Source organism: Pieris napi, chromosome 11, assembly GCF_905475465.1.
Source record: "Pieris napi chromosome 11, ilPieNapi1.2, whole genome shotgun sequence".
In the NCBI taxonomy this organism is placed as follows: domain Eukaryota; kingdom Metazoa; phylum Arthropoda; class Insecta; order Lepidoptera; family Pieridae; genus Pieris; species Pieris napi.
Genome location: NC_062244.1, coordinates 8,298,544 through 8,321,834, shown reverse-complemented (window position 1 = coordinate 8,321,834; position 23,291 = coordinate 8,298,544). Strand labels below are relative to the sequence as shown.

The 23,291-nt window shown below is 33.0% G+C and overlaps 2 protein-coding genes and 1 long non-coding RNA gene across 4 annotated transcripts; 2 read left to right on the top strand and 1 right to left on the bottom strand.

Moving 5' to 3' along the window:
* The first annotated feature begins 497 nt into the window (after window positions 1-497).
* On the top strand, window positions 498-22,314 carry LOC125053730 (SWI/SNF complex subunit SMARCC2). 2 transcript variants are annotated; one of them, XM_047655249.1, is made up of 20 exons: window positions 498-775; window positions 923-1,042; window positions 6,289-6,393; window positions 7,793-7,961; window positions 8,580-8,734; window positions 9,276-9,419; window positions 12,072-12,196; window positions 12,808-12,914; window positions 13,788-13,924; window positions 14,584-14,765; window positions 15,289-15,430; window positions 16,062-16,197; window positions 16,612-16,751; window positions 17,198-17,378; window positions 18,113-18,267; window positions 18,632-18,746; window positions 19,068-19,214; window positions 19,414-19,623; window positions 20,363-20,465; window positions 21,552-22,314. In XM_047655249.1, exons 1-20 carry the CDS (start codon window positions 659-661, stop codon window positions 21,703-21,705), a joined length of 2,844 nt encoding a protein of 947 aa, XP_047511205.1. In that variant the 5' UTR covers window positions 498-658; the 3' UTR covers window positions 21,706-22,314. The 2 variants fall into 2 exon arrangements, with proteins under 2 accessions (XP_047511205.1, XP_047511204.1); XM_047655248.1 differs by having other exon boundaries at window positions 6,289-6,402.
* On the bottom strand, window positions 1,704-4,744 carry LOC125053731 (regucalcin-like). The gene is made up of 6 exons (XM_047655250.1): window positions 4,557-4,744; window positions 4,066-4,201; window positions 3,400-3,603; window positions 2,943-3,161; window positions 2,225-2,337; window positions 1,704-1,997 (listed from the first exon to the last, which is right to left on the bottom strand). The coding sequence occupies exons 1-6, from the start codon at window positions 4,635-4,637 to the stop codon at window positions 1,749-1,751; spliced, it is 1,002 nt and encodes a 333-aa protein (XP_047511206.1). The 5' UTR covers window positions 4,638-4,744; the 3' UTR covers window positions 1,704-1,748.
* On the top strand, window positions 9,683-10,311 carry LOC125053732. The gene is made up of 2 exons (XR_007117618.1): window positions 9,683-9,937; window positions 10,024-10,311. It is a non-coding gene; the product is annotated as an uncharacterized LOC125053732 (long non-coding RNA).
* Window positions 22,315-23,291: the final 977 nt, after the last annotated feature.

The window sequence follows — 23,291 nt, the reverse complement described above, 5'->3', positions numbered from 1 at the left end:
TGAAATCTGAGAAAGCACACTTTCAGTTGTAGTCGTTAAAACAGAAATTAGAAATAATGTGAATTAATTAGATACATATAAACTTTGTTTGTTAAGTATTGAAAATTTAAAATATGGGCGCAAAATCTCAGACACATTTTAATTTAACACCGCTCAGAGCTCATAGATTCTCCACTGGGAGAATGCGACCACACGGGGGTAGTTTGTTTTTCTTTAATATAAATTTTGGTTATAAATTAATCATTTTATAATACTTTTGGTTTCTAGTTTCTACAGATATTTAAATCAAAGAAAAGTATAATTTCGTCAAGTAGCAAAACAAATCCGTTCGCACTCGATTAGCATTGTTTTTAAATCCTGCTTTGCTTACATCTGCATTTAGTCTATTTTTATTATCTTGCTATGGCTGTTCCAATTGTCTGTGGATACCATTACTTATCGATTGACATTTCTACCTTTTGTCAACTGTCAGTTATGTCATAGGCTATTTTGAAGCGACGCTTGCATATTCTGTCAATTTCTCCGGGTTTAGAGTTTAAGTTTGGTGTTTATAGAATAACAAACTTACACCTTATTTCCTAATTACATATATAATCAGTCAATTTTAACAATATTATAACAAAAAGTAAAGTATTGTAGTTGGAAGTAAATCAAAAACATGACTACTTTGGGTCCTAAGAAGGATGGGGGTCCTAATGTTGACTTCTTTCAATCATCGGAATGCCTAACACAGTTCGATCAGATTCGTGTGTGGTTGCAAAAGAACTGCAAAAAGGTAATTAGATGGTTTATTTTACTCAATGGTGTTTTGGTAGTATAGATGATAGATTGTATTCTTTCAACTAAAAATCGTCAAGTGTAAATTCATCATACATACATAAAAACCTTTTATTGCCCTCCTTTCAAAGCTATTTATTTTCAGCATGTTCAAACTGACCCACCAACCAAAGAAGGCTTAGCACAACTTGTTATTCAACTAATTCAATACCAAGAAAATAAACTTGGTAAAAATGCTGCAGATCCACCTTTCCTGAGGCTTCCGGTAAGATTTACACTATATATAAGATTTTTTATTTTTAATACTGTTGATTAGTATAGCATTATACAATTGGGAATGCAGTTTATGTTTTCTCATATCAGTATTAAGATGCATGGATAAATTAAACAAGACAAATTTAGGGCTGTACTTTTCAATAATACCAATAAGGTTTGTTGTTCAAAATCATAACCTATAGGGAATCCTTCAGGTTAAAATTAATGATTAAATATTTCTTAAAAACAACCACAACATTCTATTTGTATCTTCTAGAAACTCAATCAAACTTAAATCTGTTTTCAAGGGCTATCAAACCATTTTTTGAAAAAGCCAAAATCTACAACAAGAATATGGATCTTTGTCACATAAAATAACGTGTATTTGAAAGGATCACTTTATATTTTATAAACTTTCTGTACCAAGACCAACATGCTAGGTGTAGGTGTATTTAGTAGTGAGTAGATAATATGTAAAAAATAAAATGTATTAAGTAGATTTTGAGATTCATAATTGACAAAAAGCTACTTAATTAATAACCCAAAATGATTACTTTCAAAGTATAGATTAAGAATCTATGTGAAAAAATCTTTGAATATAAAACTAATTGTTGCTATATAGACAAGAAATACACTCAAATAAGTTAACAATGATGCACAATAAAACAAACTTAACTTTTAAATAATACATAAAACTTATTAATTTTTTATTTATATCAATATAAATCAGCATTTGAAAAAATGAACTGATTGCTTGGATATCCTCTAGATCCAGTGTTTTCAATTGAAAAGAGTGATCCTGCTTCAGGCTCTTGAGCTAGTTGCATAGAGTTGAGGCTCCGTTTACTTGTAGTAACAAATAATGTCGCAAAGTTATGTCCGCCCCATACTACTGACGTCACTTTACTAGCAGGCATTTTGTGCTGCTCCAAGAGCTTTCCAGCTCTTGAATCTATTTTAATAACCTGATTCAAATAAAAATCATATTAACACATTTGCATAAAGAGAAATGATATTTATTATTTTAGCTTTTGCTACACAAATATGTGTTTTGTGAATAATATATTTTAAGAAAATATTAGCTAAATGCTTATTTATAATATGGTAATTTTGCGTTTTAAATTCATTTTAAGATTCTTTTACTCAAGTTAACTAGTTCTTAAAAATAATTTTATTTTGCATTATAATTTACCTTTCCGCCATCAAAGCAGGCTACCCAAAGATTTCCATCTGTATCAATAGTCATACCATCGGGCACTCCAGTGACATTGTTTGCTTGGAAATCAAATAAAGTTCTTCTGTTACCTATAATTTGCATAAAATATTCTTTGTATTAAAAATCTTTAAATAATAAAAAAAATATAAAGTATTTCAAATTAAGGCTCATTAATATAACAGTACTATATACCTTATAATTAAATTATATCTATAATTGCAATAATAATGACTATACTATGTTGTTTAAAATTTATTGTTATTTCTCGTGTAATAATTATTGTGACGGTCTAGTGACTAGTCATATGAAAAGACTTATTAACTTTAAGTTAGATATGATGCTATAGAAGTAAGTATCATTATGAAGAAACCATTGAAATACTCTTTTCTCTATTACCATCAAATTAAATCATTGAAATATATACCTCCACATTAACAATTAATTATCTGTACAAAAAATAAAAATTGCAAGCATTTGTTACATGGCTGGGTTTGATTCCTTTTTAATAATATTTGATTTAGTCAGTAGGGTTGCACACTCAAGGTTGATCGCCTACTTGAGATAAAGCAATAAATAGGAAATTGAGGTGTAATGGAATTCAAATTTACAAATCTGTATCTATCAATTTACAACCATTTTATCAATAATATAAAGCATATTGCAACTGTCACGGATTATGAACGAATCTACTTACGTATAGAACCAGTATCCACGTCATAATCGAAAACTTGAATGTTTCTCAATACAGAATCAATGTAAAACATGAACAGATCGTCTGAAGTCCATGCAATGCCATTAGATATTGATACAGGCATAACTTTCTCTGCTGGGTTGATGTAGTTTTCCTTTGTTAGCATATAAAGTGTACCTTGTTCTTTCTCTACACCACTTTCATCCTCCTTGCCCATAGTTCCTGGAATTTTAATCATTTTTTCACTTATGACTATTAAAATATATGGGATATATTATAATATAGGACGAGGCAATTTAAAATTAACTACCTATTAGGTTTTTGTTTCTAATTTAGGCTTCTAAGTAAGTACTTACGAGTGCAACTGATCAATCTTTCATTAAATAAAAACGGTTAGTGTCACGGAGATATAAAAAGTGTCTCCATTTTTTCAACGTCTTTTATAATAAAAAGTTGTTACCAAACCACAGTCTTCCCCTCCTATCAACTTTGCCATCATTAATGCGATTGTCAGGTTTGCCCAAATCCACAGCTGTTAACAACCTCAAGGCACTGTCTCCTTGTTCTGAATCCCACGATAGTAGATAGAGCTCAGCTCGTGATGATACTAATATCAACTTCGGGTAGTCCTTAACGGTGACTACTAATGATACGGGACCGTATACTGCAATAATTTAATTATCTTTGATATACGTGAATAGTCATAAATGAAACTGTTTTGGATATACGCAAAATCTATAGATTATTTACACAACACGACGTTTTGAATGCTTTACATCACTCTCACTGTCTCACCAACTTAAATTTCGAGTTACGTAAGAGATTCTGATATTTAATAGCAAACAAAAAACAAGACAATATTTATAATTACAGAAAATTCGTCGGAAAAGTCAAGTGCGTGAGGTATTTTTCTTACTTATAAATTAATTTCTAAGTTACATGACATTTAATACCTATTCAACCGTTTTTTGCGCAATTTCGTGTCTTCGAAAGCGATCCGTCAAAAGTACTACAAAAACTAATAAAGATATTTGTTTTAATTCTTATACATTCTTACATCAACGCGTATATAATTTAATTAGAATTATCGCCGAAAGAAATTTTATTACTTCACTAGCAAGCATACCTATTTCCCGTATTGTCACGTTTCCGGTTTCTGCATCGAGCCTGTAGATTTTTTGCTCACTTATATCTGTCCAGTATAAAGCATTTTCTTTGTCAGCCCAATGTGGACCTTCGAAATGGTCTCCGCCACGTACTAACTGGAATTGCGGTTTTGTTGCTTTTTAATATTTCTAACCGTTTTTTTTTCAATGGTTATAATATCAGGTTTTGTCTTCATTCTAATTAGAATCGAATTGGAACCACACACGAATGTTGTGATTCGTGGGTTTTTCTAAAGAATGGGAATTTGATTGTCAAATTTGAACTCTTCGTAGCAATTGCAAATGTTATTTTTGATATAAGACGCGATTAAATCGCCAATTAAAAAGTTCTTACTATTGTTTTTTTTTTATAATAACTAGATTTATTAATGCTAGAAAACTTAATAAACAAAAATCCTAAATAATTTCGATCAATATATTGATTTGTAAATTAAATCGACCCTCAACTTACATTCTTTATAAATGGTGTCGAAGATTTATATCCATTCGCTGAAATTATACATACAATAGCACAGCTTAAATAAAACCACATTTTTCACTAATAATATGAACTAGCGTCGAAAAAAATATTAAGGAAAAAGTTAACCCAATGCAACACGTCCGTCGCTTGATGAAATCGAACGAATTGTATTTAGTTTCGTCGACAGAGATAGAGCAAAAACAACTTCCCATGGTCATGTCACTTGGTTGAGAAACCACGCAACTTTTATATATACTATAGTATATATTCTTGCATTATAATGCAAGATGATAGTATTGTAAGGAAAATGTTTAAGCATTTAATTATGTTTATAAATTGCTTCTATAATATTATTAATTCCTTTTTAGTTTCCAATAAAAAAAATGCTTTGCTAAGCTGCGTATTTTGTAGTAGTAGACAATGTGTAAAAAGTTTGATCACTTTTTCTTAAAAATTAATACACACATACATTCAAATATATAGTTATTAATTTCGTTGTTACTTTAGTGTATTATTGTGTAAACATTATAATATTTCGACAAAACAACAATAAGATTTCGAGTTATTCAGGAAAACGTTGAATACCCTTTGAGTAAAGACAAAAAAAAATTTTAGTTTACCAAATATTGGTAGGTACGTTTAGATAAAATTCACATTGACATATCTTAAAGTACTTAAAGATATCTTTATTTCGTCAAAGAGATATAAACTCGAAATGGTTTGTGATCACGGCCTTGTTCTTTATTTCTTAGATCGGGCCCTTCCGTTGCGTCTGTAGTTTTTTATTAACTATTAGATATACAACATATAACTACGAAATTGCTCTATTTAGGTTAGTAGGACAATCGCTTGCTTGAAGGAATCAAACAATGGTTATGATTTATAGCAACCGAAATGGCAATCGATTATTTTGCAAACAATTTCTGTAACATATTTGGAAAGTTTTATGGGTTCCTTGCCAGATATGTAGTAAAATATCTTTTTTATAACCCCTTTGTTCCACGGCCTTCAAACATTAATGTTCGATATAAGGAAAATGCTAAATTGCCTTATTTGAATACATAAATAAGCTCGAATGCATTTATTAATTTACAAATCGAAACAAACATTTTATAAATTTTAACTATTATTTTTACGTACTTATGAATTTTTCAAATATCTATGAATCCTGTGCTATACGTATACGGTTAAAATTAAATAATGATAAATGAATTCATCACCTTAGGCTGTAATGCAAATGATATCATTTGTCAGCACCACTGCACTAGATCGCTATAAAATAAGCTGCTATATTGGTAGCTATATTGCTATGCTGCTATATAAAACTAGCTGCTGTGGTCTCTGGTAGAATGACCAGCGCTGTGGAACTTTTTGCTCCTCAGCATAATGCTGAGCCAGGGCCAATTACAACCACAGTACACACACATTGCACACTGGAAGCGAACTGAATGGCAAAAGGGAATTTTTAATTTTAATTCTAAATTTTTATTGTTTTTGATGTCTTATTTTATTCTTATTTTCTTTAAGTATTGTTATTTTGTGTGTTTATGTGTGTGTGTTTTCGTTTGTAATAAATGTTATGTCTATGTCTATGTCTTATGTCTATATATTCTTAAGCAGTTAACGAGAATGAATCTAAATGGTTCTTGACATTAACTTCTATTTAAAGTATACTATGGAAATACATAAATAAACATTCTTATTTAAAAGAGCGTATTTTCAGATGAAAGTGTTCATGGACATGAAGCCGGGTGGCTCGCTGTGCACAGTGCTATCCACCATGTTCCGCTTCAAGTCGGAGCAGCGGTGGCGCAAGTTCGACTTCCAGGTCGGTAAGGTATGCACCCGTTCGCACGCTGCCTCTCACGCCGACCCCCCACAGGCTAACAATGCTAGCGTGACACTTCTACAAACTAATAGCGTATTCATTTTTTCAAAGTAGACAAAGAAATATGAAACCAAACAAACAAATATGCTGTTATATAAATGACTAAAAAGCTCTTCATGTAATTTCAAACGAATCTTTAAGAATAAATATTTTGTATTGTTATTTGTGTTAAATACGCTATCTAACATTCCTTTAATATTGTATATATTTAATATATAAAATTCTCGTGTCGCGGTGTTTGTGGTTAAACTCCTCCGAAAGGGCTCGACTGATTCTCATGAAATTTTGTGTGCATATTGGGCATGTCTGAGAATCGGACAACATCTATTTTTCATCCCCCTAAATGTTAAGGGTAGTCCACCCCTAATTCTTTTTTAAATTTTAAATAAAAGATTTATTCTTTATTTTTTTATTATACAGCATTAAAAAATACATACAACCCCTAATTTTCACCCCTCCACGATCAACCCCTATTTTTTATTATAAATGATAAACATGGCAAAACGACGTTTGCCGGATTAGCTAGTATTTAATTAGAGTTGTCTATATTTTTACTACCTCTCGTGACTTTTTTGTATAACGCTCTTTATATTGTTGAAATAATAATTTAAAACTAATGTTTACACATATGTCTATGGTTTGTATTGAGTGTCGCGTTGGCCATTCCAAAAGCACGATTTATGGTATGAATTAACATATACATTATTACACTTTAGTTACACAAAATTTTTATCAAGATTCTTCCACAAGTATAGCATAGGTATATTTTTAATATAACCGACTTCAAACAAGTAAATTTTTTTAATCTATTCATATTTTTTATGCTTAATCCAATACAATTCAGCGATATATAGGTGTAAGAGAAATGAATAAATAATATTTTATTGTAGAAAAAAAACCTTTGAAGTCGGTTTGGTCCCAATCTTCTCTCTGAAACATAGTCTTTAGGTACCTAGATTTCTAGAAGAAAAAAATCATTTCTCGGGTCTCCTACTTTTCATTTCACGCAGGGTCATTAAAGGTACGGGTTTGTTTTAAATGTAAATATTGTAAATCATATTTGTGTTCTGTTTTGTCACTAATCTGGGTAATATGACTCACCCTTGTGTGCATGTGCTGTTTTCAAAATAGTTGTGTTTACATTTATAATCCATAGTAAAAGTATAGCTTTAATATTTTAAATCCTAATACACAATTCTTATTTTAAAAACTAAACACTTGTATACTGAATAAAAACCCGCTTTGTCACTATGACATTGACAGGCTTGACAATTGACCATCGATAAGATAAAATTAATTAGGCCCCTTTTCTTCCCTTTCCCCAATATTTCCTTTGCAGAACCCGTCTCGGAAAGACCTGAACGTTCAGATGATGATGGAAATAGAGTCAGCTCTTCTGACCGCTGAAGTCATCCGTTCACCATGTATCTACATACGTCCCGAAGTCGATAAGGCTACTGCGAATAAAGTTAAGGATATCATTAGCAATCATCAAGTTGAAATATGCGGTGAGTTTTTTTAAATAGTATAAAAAGTGTATTTTATTCTCTCCATTGTAAAATCTATATTGTCAATGCCTTTTATACCTTTTTATATCGTTGACTTTGATGTTTTTTCGTTTCTTTTATTCATGCGATGAATTCATCATTATAAATCGTGGTCCGTGTAAATGAAAAAGTGAGACGCGTTTTTCTAGTTGGTCTACCATGATTTTGGAATTCATGAAATGCTATTGTAACTTGTTTTCATTTCATGTAATTTAAGGCATTATAAAAACTAAAACACCTATGGGAGCGTTCAAGTATTACTTCACGCAATTTTTGGAGATTATTGACCCCCCCCCCCCCCCCCCCCACGTAACGCGCCGTAACGTTTTCTGTACCTACGTCGTACCGTACGTATGTATACGTATACCGTACCCAAGTATAGTAAAACGTTTCATGACTGTTTATACCTAAAAGTTACCATTATGTGGTGTAAAGTACCGGAAAGTCGAAAATAATATTAACAAATTCAATCCCCGCCCCACATCGTAACGTTTTACAAAAGGACACCCCCTGGCTTAGAATTTTTAAAGTCTTTTAATAGAACTATTCAGGCAAATAAAATTGTATTTGATATAACAGATGACGAAGAAGACGCGACCCACATAATATATCCAGCAGTTGACCCGCTGGAAGAAGAATATGCAAGGCCGGTCTTCAGAAAAGGTAACCATGTCCTCGTCCACTGGTACTACTTCCCGGACAGTCATGATACGTGGGCTCAAGCTGATTTACCGGTAAGTGTTGTTTGGCATTTTTTTAATGTATCAAAATAAACTATTTTATTCCTTATAATATGCAAGAAATCCACAATTAAATATATTTAAACTGAAAGCAACAAATGCGGTGTTGCTTAGTGGATTTGACTTAATCTTAATACCGAACCGATATCAATCAAATTTGCACACCGTGTGTAGTTTGATCCAACTTAAAAGATAAGATAGCTTACATCTCAATTTATACCCGCAATATTATTTTATTGCAAAATATTTGTTTATTATTTGATAGTCACAATTCTAACAGATGGCGCTGTGTTGAAAGTACCAACGTTTCACATGAGCTACAATTTAATGGCATAACCACCAAAAAAGCATGGTGGTCCCCATGACTGGTGTTCTCCTACCGTTTCCCTTGAATAGTTTGCTACTATGTAATATAACATAAACCACAGCAACGCTTGGCCGGTCTGCTTTTAGTGAAATATAAAGATCTTCGATGATTTCAAATGACGCGAGTCGATTAATACGTTATAATAGAAATGTTTATATGAATTTACAGGTAGATGTTCCAGAAACAGCTAATTGGGATTGCAATAGGTCAGAGCCTTACCGTGTGTCCGCCACCTGGGTGCTGGATGTCCCTCATTATAACGAATGGATGAATGAAGAGGACTATGAAGTTGATGCTAACGGAAAGAAGAAGGTAATCTGACAGTTCAAAATATGAATAGCTAATTTATCCAAAACACTATGATGGGCGTGTTAGTGGGTCTTTCCCGTATAAAGAACAACAGTGACTTAGGGCCAGTTTTTTGATCCGTAGTAAAAAATGGTTTTACCATTTGTTACATTAACTATAGTTAAATGAATAACCATTGGTAAAATCGTAAATGCGTTTTTCAATGCCTTTTTTAACTATAGTTAATCTTAACAATTTGTCAATTTGTTGCCAGTGCCATAAGCAATGACATCCCAAAAAATGTGGTTGTTTTTTGTGGGGAACATTTATTTTGTATGACAACACTAGACATATTGAGTGAATGAAATCCATTTTTGCCATCTTCATTCGTTATTTGCGCTTTGAAGAGTTTGAAGTGTCAAATTAATCTAAATAACACGATATAAATAAAGTTGTTTTTCTGTGTTTTAATACGGTTTACACTTTTTACGATACTTAAATATATAAATAACGATGTCCGCAAACAGCCAACGGTCAAATAAGTAAGTACAAACATATTTTCGTGTTATTTATTCCGGTTTATCTTGTGTTTCGTAATAGAAAGTAATACATTTATATTTTGTTAAAGGGACCATACTGCTAACTTCGCCAAAAAAGAAACTGCCAAACTGGTGATGCTTCTCAAGGATTACACAGTCGTAACCTGCAAACAACTGATCACTGCAGCAATCTACAAAAAGATGCAGCTTGGAAATCTCTGTGACGTTTTCAACTTAGATGGGTCTAGACACCGACGTGTTAAATTTAATATACATTTAATGAAGGTGTAGGCACATTTTTATATTTATTCTTGTATAGCTGTGTCCTACAACAAAAGGAAAAAATCTTTTAACCCTTTGGAAACAAGGAAGCGGATTATGATCCACACGGATAAAAAAAATTGAGTTTATGAAACAAAGACAAATAAGAGAGGATGATTTGTTCAATTATGCTAAGGAAGAGCATCAAAAACATTTGCTGCACCAATGAGAGGCCCACCAAAAATCCATACTGCATAAAGAGGAGGTGCACCAAAAAGTGATGCAGCAGATGGAAGAAAGGCACAATAAATATATGTAGCAGCAAAAAGAGTTGCATCAAATTGAGGTGAAATGCAAGAAGAAACAATTAGAAAATATTTAATTGCTACTTTAGGGTTTCATGTAAATTTTGTAATGTTTTTTTAATAAAAATGGTTTGTATTTATGTTATAATTAAACAGTTTATTAATCAAGTCAAATGTTTTATTTATAAATTCTTGTAACAAAGTAGGTAGATGCTAACTCACAAATGTAATAAAAGCCCTAAAGAATATCATAGGTCCCTAACTAATGTGTAGCTGTAGTTTTTAGTATAAATACATACTTGTATGTACTTATAACAATTATAAGTTAATATTATTAGTAATATATAAATAATATTAACTCTAATTCATTATGTATTCTATTGCCTATAATATTAACTTATAATAATTATAAGTTAATATTATAGGCAATAAAACACAATGAATTAGTAATATACTTAATTATATACTGCTGCGGTTCTGTAACTAGTAATGAAGCAAAATAGGTTTGTATGAGCTGCTGTCTATATATACTCATGTTCTTGTATTTTATTTAATTATAATAATTATAAGTTAATATTATAGGCAATAAAACACATAATGAATTAGTAATATACTTAATTATATACTGCTGCGGTTCTATAGTTAGTAATGAAGCAAAATAGGTTGGTATGAGCTGCTGTCTATATATACTCTTGTTCATTGGCAGTTTAAGATCATTCCCAATTTCAGTAACAATCCAGAGCACTGTTCCCTTCGATAGGGGGTAACAGTGACAAAAATCTACATCATCCCAGGTTTCTAATGGCGGATGACATTGCCTAAATATTTTTGGTCACTCATTGACACATTCTCATATAATATTATCGTCTTCTTCATCGTCTCATTAATTAAAGTATCTCAATATGTTTAAATTCATCATTAGATAGTAATAAACGTATTTATCATAGTTTGATTTCTGTGACAAACAGCTGTTACTATATAAATTACCAGCGGCCATCTTTTTAACCCTCCGATACTGAGTAGTTAACTTTTTTGCCTAATGGTTAGATATTTTACCATTGGATGCTCTTACCACGGATCAAAAAACGCATTTTGCTGATATTTAACTAATAGTAACGATTTTTTACCAATAGTTGAGTTAACTACGGATCAAAAAACCGCCCCTTATGAAACAATACTTAATGTAAAATGTCTAAAAGCTTACGTGGCTTCAGGAAGACATCGATTCAATAATGGCAAGTAATGCATTTTTGTGTATAAGTGTATTAAAGTTTATACATAAGGGAGCGTTCAAGTATTACGTCACGCAATAGTTGGAGATTATTGACACACACACACACACCATTCTGTACCCAAGTATAGTAAAACGTTTCGTGACCACCTAGTTACCATTATGTTGTGTAAATACTAAAAATAACGCGTAATTCAGTCCCCGCCCCGCATCGTAACGTTTTACAAAAGGACCCCCTCCCCCCTTCTTTACGTAATACTTGAACGCTCCCTAAGGGAAAATGGAGAGTTAAAAGCATGACAAGTGTGAAACCAATATTAAGATATTTAAACCATTGCAGGTGCACAAACTTCGTCTCTCAGTAGACGACCTGATTGCGGGCGGTGAACCGTCATCAAAGAGCAAAAAGGGAAAGAGGAAACGCTCGCCGTCCCCACCTCCTCAGAAACACAGCAAAAGGAAGAGGTAAAAGAAGATGCAAGGCCAACAACATTTGTCAAGTGGTTGTGACACGTCTAAACTTAACTATCTGCGTCCTTAAATTATTGGAAACATTTGAATGAGTTCTTATACGTAAAACAGTTTCAAGGAACTTAACGAGCTGAAAAGCATCGAAATCAAATAGGAATATCATCAAAATAGTTCTAGTGTCTTTTAATATACCTTCATATTATTATTTTACATATACGTACGTAACAACGTATGTATACACATTTTAAGATACTAACTAAGGGAGCGTTCAAGTATTACGTCATGCAATTTTTGGAGATTATTGACCCCCCCGACGTAACGCGCCGTAACGTTTTTCTGTACCCAAGTATAGTAAAACGTTTCGTGACCTACTAGTGACTCTTTATACCTAAAAGTTACCATTATGTGGTGTAAAGTTCTGGAAAGTCGAAAATAATATTAAGAATAACGCGTATTTCAATCCCCGCCCCGTATCGTAACGTTTTACAAAAGGACCCCCCCCCCAAAATTCCTTACGTAATACTTGAACGCGCCCTAAATTAAAATGTGATTTCGATATAAATATCAAGAAAATTTACTGTATTTAAATGTGTGTCACTTTTCAGTCGTGGAGCCAAAAAACGAGAAAATGATGTTGACGAAGAGGAGGACAACGCATCAAGGGACAACACTGATGTTACTCCCGCACCTGAAGTAGAAAGACAACCTGAACGTAAGTAATGCAAATTTATCCAATCTACTTAGGGTCCTTTAAAAAAAAGCGTTACAATTTTTAAAAGGCTGGCAACGCACTCTCCAGAGCTCTGGCAATGAGAGTGTGCATGGGCCACTTAACTTCCGGTAAGCCTCCTGGCCGATTGCCCTCTGAAAAAAAAATCTGAAACCAAAAGTTAAAGTCAATATAATATGCGGAAAGAGAACCGTCTTGGGATTTGAGTACGCAGCAATTCCATATTATCATTTTTGGTTGTCCCTACAACAGCATTACGTCATTATAGTTCGATAGCAATCGACTTGATACTTAAGAATAGCATACAAATGTTGTGAATAAATAAAAAGGCGCTTAATAAGAATTATATCAGTTCGTATAACTGTTCTATTTTCACTTTTTACTATTCAACGCCGGTTCTATTTCCGCGCAGACCCTAAGAGATATGAGATTCGTACTTAAAGGAATCATCAGTTGGGAGACTTTTAAGAGAGTGACAAAGTTTCTTTAAATGTTTTGATTTTAGTAATTAAAAAACTATAAAAATACGACACAGGAATTTAAAATGCTACTTATATGTTCTTTTAAGAAGCTAAGTTGAAGTAAAATGATAAACATCTAAAATAAATGTGTCTTGTTGTCACTTAAATCGTTTATTGGAATCACATTTAGGTCCTAATCATAATTAGCTGTCAACTCGATGTGGCAGTTCTCGATCACTGAAAAGCGTCAGTTATGTTTTTAATTTCATAAATTCCCATTTATACCAATTTTAATTAAATTAATACATATATTTAATTGTCTCCTTGAGAAAATGCTTGTACTTTTCACTCGTGCTAGTTTTAAAAGTGATTCTAAAAACAATATATCTAACAGCAACTCCAGCTACAACCTCAACGGCGGCTGCATCATCACAAGAACCTGCTGCTTCCACCTCCGAAGCTCCCACTACTCCTGCACCCGCTATAGAGCACGACGATTCGCAGGGGAAACACAGCGATTCTAACACACAGGTAAATGTTTATGAAATATGTTAAAGTGGAAAATACATATTTTTGTCTCAATAATGGATGGAATTATAAACCAGCACCGGTACTCTGCAACTACCAATAGCGATTACGATTGCGATCCCAATTTCATTGTTGAGTTTAATCACGACTCTTTCTGGCGACACCAGCGCTACGGATATTAAAAGAACTATTGAAATTAATAAACAAAAAATGCCAGGGTAGAAATCGTTATTGGATAGAGAACACTAAAATTAGTTAATTTAATATTGACTATTAAATTTTATTATTGTCAAGTAACATGCTTCATATTTGCGGCATGCTTGTGGTGCCTACATTATCTTGTACCTAATTCGATAGTAAGATAAAAGATAAATTTAAAAAATCTTAGTTATTACAAAAAACAAGATTAATTTTACTTTACAGTATATAGGATACATATAAATCAAAATCTGTTATAACGACATCGAAGGGACTACTCATATTTGGTCGTAAAAACCGATAGTCGTAACAGGCGATGACGTTGTTATTAAGTACCTAATACAATAGAATTCAGCCGGGACCTTTGATTTTGGTCAATATAACTGGTATGTTGTTCTAAACGATGTCATCGTAAACGGTTTAACTGTATTGATTAATGTTACAAATATTTTTTTAATACACAGGAAACAATAATAAAAGAAGAAATGGAAGATAACGTTACAGACCAGACTCACCATATAGTCGTGCCCTCGTATTCCGCGTGGTTCGACTACAACTCTATACACACGATAGAGAAACGCGCTCTGCAAGAGTTCTTTAACGCCAAGAATAAATCTAAGACGCCCGAAATCTATCTCGCGTACAGGTAATATAAATTCTAAAATAAAAAAAAATCACTTTACTTTCATCTTCAGCAATATAACTCCGGTCAAGCTTGGTTTAACTATTTGTATTATAATATCGTGAAATTGTTTTTAAAAGGCTGGAAAACTGAGGATTTTTTTTCCTTTCGTAAATGTTTCAACCTTTTTGTATATATTATATATTACATCTATGTATATCTTTAGTATAATTGTTTTTTTTTATATGATTTATAGTGCCTTTATAATGCCGTAGGATTAGGAAATAAATTGTAAAAAAAAAAATTAGCCAAGCAGGCTAGTCTGGCCTTGGCCTTAGGCCTCAACATCCGTTATGTCACAGATACCGAATAATAATTAGATTGTCAAGAGGCGAGAAGAAACCGATTTTCCTAAAATTGGAAAAAACTCGTGTCGAGCCCTATGTTCTCTACGCAACTATTCGCAAATGCACAATTCTTCATACACCAATACTTCTAGCTTAATTCTATATATTTTCATTTTTTTATATGTAAATTATTGTTACAGAAACTTCATGATCGACACCTACCGCCTGAATCCCACAGAATATCTCACGAGTACGGCCTGTAGACGTAATCTAGCGGGAGACGTGTGCGCAATAATGCGAGTACACGGCTTCTTAGAGCAATGGGGACTTATTAATTACCAAGTTCGCATAGTTTTGTTATTATGCTTTTTAAATATATTCTGGATCGCGTATAGATTTTTATATTTATTGCACATGTTTTTTTCCTTAGAAAACACGTTTTTTATTTTCATATTTATTTATTTAACAGAATAATACAAATTAATTGATAATATATAACGTTTAAAACCATTGTGGTTTTTTGTAGTAATGTCTTGTTAGGCGGGCTTGTTTTTTATATTGGTTAACGTCAGTCTGTAAAGCTTAGGTTTCCTAGAAAAGCGGTGCCGTTATCTAACGGCCGTAATGTAGTTGTCTATAAATAACATCGGAGTAGGTTTCCTAGAGAACGTTGAGTGTCACCGTAACGTCAAATAGCGGTGCTGTCATTTGCATGACGGCCGTCATAGCGGTGATAAACATTAGTTCAACGTTTTTCGCGTGTAGCGGTGCCCAATCCATATTTAATTAATACAATGAGTGGAAACGTGACTTGGACGAGCGAAAATGATTGTTTTTTTTGCATTATGTTAAAAAGTAAAGACGGCCGCTATTCACAACCGTCTAATGACGGCCGTTAATTAACGGCAGCGCTTTTCTAGGAAACCTAAGCTTAAGGACAGTGAGTAGTAGTTTAAAAAAATACATTTCATAGGTGGAGGCCGATGTACGTCCCACAGCCATGGGACCACCTCCGACATCTCACTTCCATGTGTTATCGGATACGCCATCTGGATTGCAGCCATTGCAGCCCAGACCCACTCAGCCTATACAGCGGCCGGGTATCTTAGGTAATATTTAGCAGATCTTTACGCATGTTATGCATTTACCCTAGTTAACTATGAAAAAATAGTGAAAGAATCCTTTCTCAATATAACTGTTTTGGACTACAATAATTTATAATTCACAAAATATTTCAGTAAAATAAATTTTAAAATCCTTTTCATATATTTTCTCAAATTAGCCCTTTAGGAATGAAAATGTTGGTTTCGTTTGAGAGCTAAACGTCGATATATGTATTTTACTACTTTGTATCTTCAACGAACTAAATATTCTTTTAACCCTGAACAGTAAACATGCTTTCGCAATATAATTCCTTTAAAAAAACTAATTCGATTGGTGTCAAGGAGTATTTATTAGTGGCAGTGTACCTAGTGTACTTACAGTAGTGGTGTGGTACTTTTAATAAAATCTTTGCACAGTAGAAAATGCAGCAGTGCCGAAAGTGGAAGCAGGTCTTCCCAACGGAACGGAAGCAGGTGCGCCCATTAAAAGTGAACCCTCGGTCAAGATTGAGCCAACCATTGAACAGATTTCGTCTGCGCCGGGACTCAAAATGGACCAGGTATTTAAAATTTATTTATGGATAATACACCCTGTACCTCAAGACTAGGCGCGGGCGTTAATTACGTAATACCTCAGAAATATTTAATATTGTACAAACTAGTGAGTATTATTGTCATATTTGAAGTATAATATTATTCTTGTAATGTATATTATTATATATCTTTTTTTTATATTGCCTAATTCCAATACAAAAATGAATAATTTTTTTCTGATCAAACCTCATTAAATTCAAAATTTGCAAGTTGTTTAAAACCATTGAACCGGTTTCACCACGATGTTTTCCTTCACCGTTCGAGCGAATGTTAATTGCGCACATAGAAAGAACGTCCATTGACGCACAGCTGGGGATCGAACCTACGAGAGTCGCACGCCGAAGCCACTGCTCTATTTATTATATATAATATATAATGTATATAATACTCTATTTATTAATATATATTCTAGTATCGTGGCGGAACTCGAGGTCGAGAATGGACAGAACAAGAAACCTTACTTCTTTTGGAAGCGTTGGAACTCCACCGGGATGATTGGAACCGGGTTGCAGCTCACGTTGGAACCAGGACTCATGATGAGTGTATTCTACACTTTTTAAGGCTGCCGATCGAGGACCCATACCTCAACGACAGTGAGTAATTGGTTGAAATTAAGTTTACTAGCTGATCCGGCAAACGTCGTTTTGCCATGTACTCGTATGTCATTTATAATAAAAAATAGGGGTTGATCGTAGAGGGATGAAAATTAGGGGTTGTATGTATTTTTGAACGCTGTATCATAAAAAAATAAAATTTATCTATCAATTAAAAAAAAAAATTAGGGGTGGACTACCCTTTAACATTTAGGGGGATGAAAAATAGATGTTGTCCGATTCTCAGATATATCCAATATGCACACAATATTTCATGAGAATCGGTCAAGCCGTTTCGAAGAAGTTTAACTACAAACACCGCGACACGAGAATTTTATATATAAGATAATATAAGAATATAAATTTCGTTGAAAGATTAGTTTTAATTTATTGCATTGTAAAGATTCTTTTATATAGAAATTTAAGGAATCAAAGATCATAAAATTCCTCAACAAAATTTAAATAGATATTATTTATTACTCATACAATTTCATCAGTTTTATTGCACTAAAGTATGCATCTGTCTCTTTTCATCACACCGTAAACTTAACCTGACAGAAAGAAACAAAAGAGTACTTAAGTGAAGAGGTTATATTAGTAAAGGGTAAATGTTTTATCCTCATTACGCTACTAACATTATTTTATTACATTATCGATTATTTAAACATAAAAAAATATACACATTTTTTTCATCGGACAAGTTATATATGTACTTCTTTGAAATGCCATATCAGGTGGAGTTCTGGGTCCTCTCGCCTACCAACCAATCCCATTCAGCAAAACCGGAAATCCGGTAATGAGCACCGTGGCCTTCCTTGCATCTGTGGTCGACCCACGCATTGCTTCCAAGGCCACTAAGGCTGCTATGGACGAGTTTGCTGCTATCAAGGTAATATTTTTTTATAGGCGAAGTTTTTAAACTTAATAACTTGCCCTAATCTATCGTTAGATATGTTAATTTGTATTGCGAGAGTTATGTAACCTAACATTAGTCAACTTAGATATAGTATGTATATGTTAACCTAAAATTGTAATTATTATAATTATAATTAGATTGTAATCTATCTCCCGAGATTATAAACTGTCGAAAGATTGTAAACCTCAGCGTACTGCTTACAATTTAACGTATTATTATTCGGTAGATTGTAATCTATCGAAGTGAAACCGTCAAATTGTGAAACGGATCGTACCTCGCGCGCTGATTGGTTTAACAATATATATGCGATGGCATCAAGTAGTATATATTTTTCCAGGACGAAGTACCAGCAGCCATGATGGAGGCCCACGTGCGAGCCGCAGGTGCCCTAGGCCCTCAGGCTGCGCTCGCGAGTACTGGCATCGCTGGCACTGCGCCTGAAAATCCACCTGGTAATTATAATCTTTAATACAAATTAATTGCTTTTGTTTAAACATGTTGTCTATGGTTTGTTAAAGTACAATATTTTGTTCTTCTATATTAATACATAGTTTAAAGTATATTATAGTGATGATCATAAATTTACATTTAAGAATAACATTTGAGCAGTGTTGTCCTAGTTGCTTCATTGGCGACTCTCATCCCTGAGTACGTAGGTTCGATCCCCGGCTGTGCGCCAATGGACTTTCTTTCTATGTGCGCATTTAACATTTGCTCGAACGGAGAAGGTGTTCAGTTGTGTTTGACACCGTTGTTAAATACTTGTTACACAGAAAAGAAGGAAGGTAGCGAAATAAAAGCTGAGCCAATGGAAGTGGAAGGAGAGGCAAGTGGAGAAGGAAAGGTTAAGGAAGAAGCAGAGGCAGCGCCACCGGCAGAAGAAAAGGAGATCAAGGAAGAAGAGACACCGCCTGCGCAGGGTAATTACCCTTACTTATTAGTGTATATGTCACCGTAAAATTGTAAACACCGTTAGATTGTAATCTATCTGGCGAGATTGTGAACTGTCGAAAGATTGTAAACTCAACGTACTGCTTACAATTTAACGTATTACAATTAATAAATTGTACTAGCATTTTGTTGCACTTCTCGTACAAGTACTTTATTCACTATATACAGACCCACCAGCAGCGGTAGACGCGAAATTGCAATCCGCTGCGGCTGCAGCACTTGCGGCTGCGGCGGTTAAGGCGAAACATCTCGCGGGCGTCGAAGAGCGGAAGATCAAGTCACTTGTGGCTCTTCTGGTGGAGACGCAGATGAAGAAGTTGGAGATAAAGTTGCGACACTTCGAAGAGCTGGAGGCGACTATGGAGCGGGAAAGAGAAGGTATGCTTTGATAAAAAAAAGGGGTGCGTGTACTTATTTACGTGCGTAAGAACGTTACACTTCTTTGGCATTATTAAAAATAGTTTTTGAATGCATGCAAATAATGAATTACAATTAAATAATCAAAGATTGGAAAAGGAGTCATTATAGTCAATAAAGTTCAGTTTACATTTGAAAAATTATATAAATAAATATTTATTATTATTCTCTTACATTAAGTGTAACATAAATTCTATTATTATTCGAATGTTGTTTTTAAATTATGTCTAATGCCGTAGCATCTTCCGTGGGCAACTTCATTCTGTTAATTTTGTGTCACGGTGCGCGCGCATCGTAAAATTTCACTCTCATCAATTTTTCATAACGCGCCTAAAGAAGTATAACTTCAATAAATAGATATTTATTTATTATTATTGTAACATAAATTCCCGTTCCCAAAGTTTAATGCGCTTTATATTCTCTTGTTCGGTTAATTGTAAAAGTATATCGGAAGTTAAAAAGGTTTTAATGTCAGCTCAAAATAAACTAATAAAGATAAAAGGCCGGCGACGCACTCGCCTGCTGGCATTGTGAGATGTGTGGAATCACTAAACATCAGGTTGCATCGTCCTATAAAAAAATTGTAAAGTAATATTTATTGTGAATATAAATTTCTCGAAGTTACTAGTATGGTATAATTAACAGTATTATATTTGCATTCTAAACAAGTTTCGTTTATTACTTTTTTTAAATCTTCTAGGTCTAGAATATCAACGACAGCAGCTGATCCAGGAGAGGCAGCAGTTCCATTTGGAACAGTTAAAGGCGGCCGAGTTCCGGGCTAGAAACCACGCCATTCAAAGGTAAATTTATATAATCTCGTAACATTTGATTAAATAGGCATTACAATGAATCTAAATTTTAATTAATTGCACACCCTTTAAGAATCAAGCACAGCATTAATAACTATACTAACAAATACTTAAATAAGACGTATTTAGCAACAGTGAGCAAATATATGTAATAAAATAATTATAGCAAAATTTCTTTTAGACAATTCTGCGAAATTTAATAATTACCAATAATTGCAATGTAAGTTCTTTAAAACAATTATTTTAATGTAATTCCTAATTAAAATCGGAAAATGTTCTGACAAAAAATGCTCCTTGTAAAAATTCAAGTGACAATTTAAGCCAAACTCCACAGACTAACAAACTCTCAATATTACAATTAAATAAAACGTCAGTTTTGACACATGACAGATAATTAACAATCTAAAAAATCATCAGTCGGGTCATGTCGAAACTATTTTCATCCTGAAAGATAAATTCAAGGAAATTAATATACATACCTTTCCCTCGCAATATATTTATGAAAATGTTATGTATATAAAATTAGTGATAAGTTTATTAGAATAGAACATACGCACAATGTTAATATTCAGAACAAACGCAGGCTGCAATTTCCCCGTACTAGACTATCGAAAGTTAGTAATTATTTTTTTGGGAAAAGGGAAACTCTTCTTTAGTTAAATCCCAGAGGCTGTTTTATCTCTGCCTTTTAATAAATTTAAGAAATGTATTAAAGAAAAGCTTACACAGCTTACTATAAAGTCATCGATTATCTAGTTGATAAAAGGGCCTGGGACTAGTGTTAGACAGGCTACTTCTAATTAATTTGCGATATTTGTTTTAAAATAAGTGTTGTTAGATGATTTGCTATTTTAAAAGAGTACCGAGAGTTTTTTACGCCGGCTTTTTCTTTCGGCCTACACTCTCTGTCTTCTTTGCCGATGAGAAGGGATGCCTACCGATTCAAATTTAATGACGTGGAATAAGTGATACATGTATCTTAAGTTCCAAAATAAACATTTTTTTTTATCGTATCGTTTAGTCTTTATATTAACGTTTATTTAAGTTTTGTCTTGATGTACTAAATATTTTTAACAGGTTACAAGCGGAAACCGGCGGGGCACCAGTAGGCGTTCCCGTCCCAGGAGTAGTACCGGGCGTTCCCGGGGTTCCAGGAGTTACAGTAGGACCGCCCCCAACTGAAACGGGACACGAGCCGCCCCATCAACCAGCTCCTCATCATCACCCTTAAGTTATATAAACTTTACTCCTAGTTCTTATACGCCTAGCAATTATGTCTATTTTTATTTAGAATATAAATAAGTGTAGCACTTACGCTTTAATTGATAGCTTGATATTGTGAGAAAAGAAGAAATGGAGTATCAACCATTCCACTCACCCATTTAAAATTTCAAGAAATGAACAAATATTTAGTCGTCACCATATTTGGTTATTGTGATCATTAAACACGTTTTAATCGAGTTGTCTTTAATAAACCTTCATATTGAAAGATGATTGTAGCGTAATTTTTATGGTTATATTTCATTTCAGTCGAAAAATCTATATTTATATCACAATACAGTTACATTGCGGTGTTTATACTACAACAAAGAAACACATTTTTCTTACACAAGATAGTTGCATATAATACGCCTAAATTAATACTATACAAGTTCTAAATAGATGTACAAATCTACTACTTTGCGTCTAACATCGGTTATCATATCGGTTTTGTTATAACGCGGATACGTGATTTGTTACCATGGTTATTGAAAAACCTCGTAACCATGGCAACATGGTAACTAAATTTACTCTGTGTTTTTATCTATATTAAAGATGAGGCCACTCATTTTCTATAGTTTATGTGTATTTATTTTTACCCTTAAACAAACATTACATGACACAACATATTGTTGTATTGTTAACGACACGTGTTTGTACTATCGCATTAAGTATTTATTCTCAGGATTTTTTTTGTCACGTCTTTTCTGTCATATTTTCAGTTGTTATGACAACCTTTCGATATTGTTGAAATATTCAATTGCACCTTCAAAAAAATCCTAATATAACCATATTAAATACAATCTATACTTAAAATAATTCTGAAAAATTTGATTGGTTGAACACAATAAACTCAGGAACTTTTTTTTTAATTATAATTTTTTGTATTGAGTAGTCTATTTTCCTAAACATAAGGTAATAATCCAGATGAATCCCCGAAACCCTCTTAACTCTTGGCAAAACAGCGTTTTCCATTTGGTATAGTTAATAAATACTATTCAAATGCAAACATATGGGTAACTTTAGTTTAGTTCTAATTACGTCCACGGAGCACTGTTCAATGTAATAATTTTCAGTTAGTTTAACTATCCAATTGTGCTTATTCGAGCTAACGGTAAAGCTAAAATTTAATTTTTATAATAAATTTATAAACACTGGATAGATTCATACATATAATTCTTTACATTTGATTATTAGTTTTTAAAGTAGCAAATTTTTCTTATGAAAACAGTAGTTTATTGAAAATATAGAGCTGTAAACACGTATTTAAACGAATAAATCATGATTCACATAATTACAAGATTAAACTTTAAAACATCGTTAATTTCTTATCAACAGAAGTGATTAGTTCACATGCAGTTAATCACATTAGATTCACTTAGAAATAAGTTTCTTCGTAACTATAAAAAAGCCTTTTAAAGCGTAAATGTTAGTGGAAATACATTTGGGCGCATGAAATATTGATAATATGAGTGAGTTATTGATAATATTATTGTTATTAACAATGAAACAACAAACAAAATATTAATATAATGGTTATTAACAATCTGGGATAAC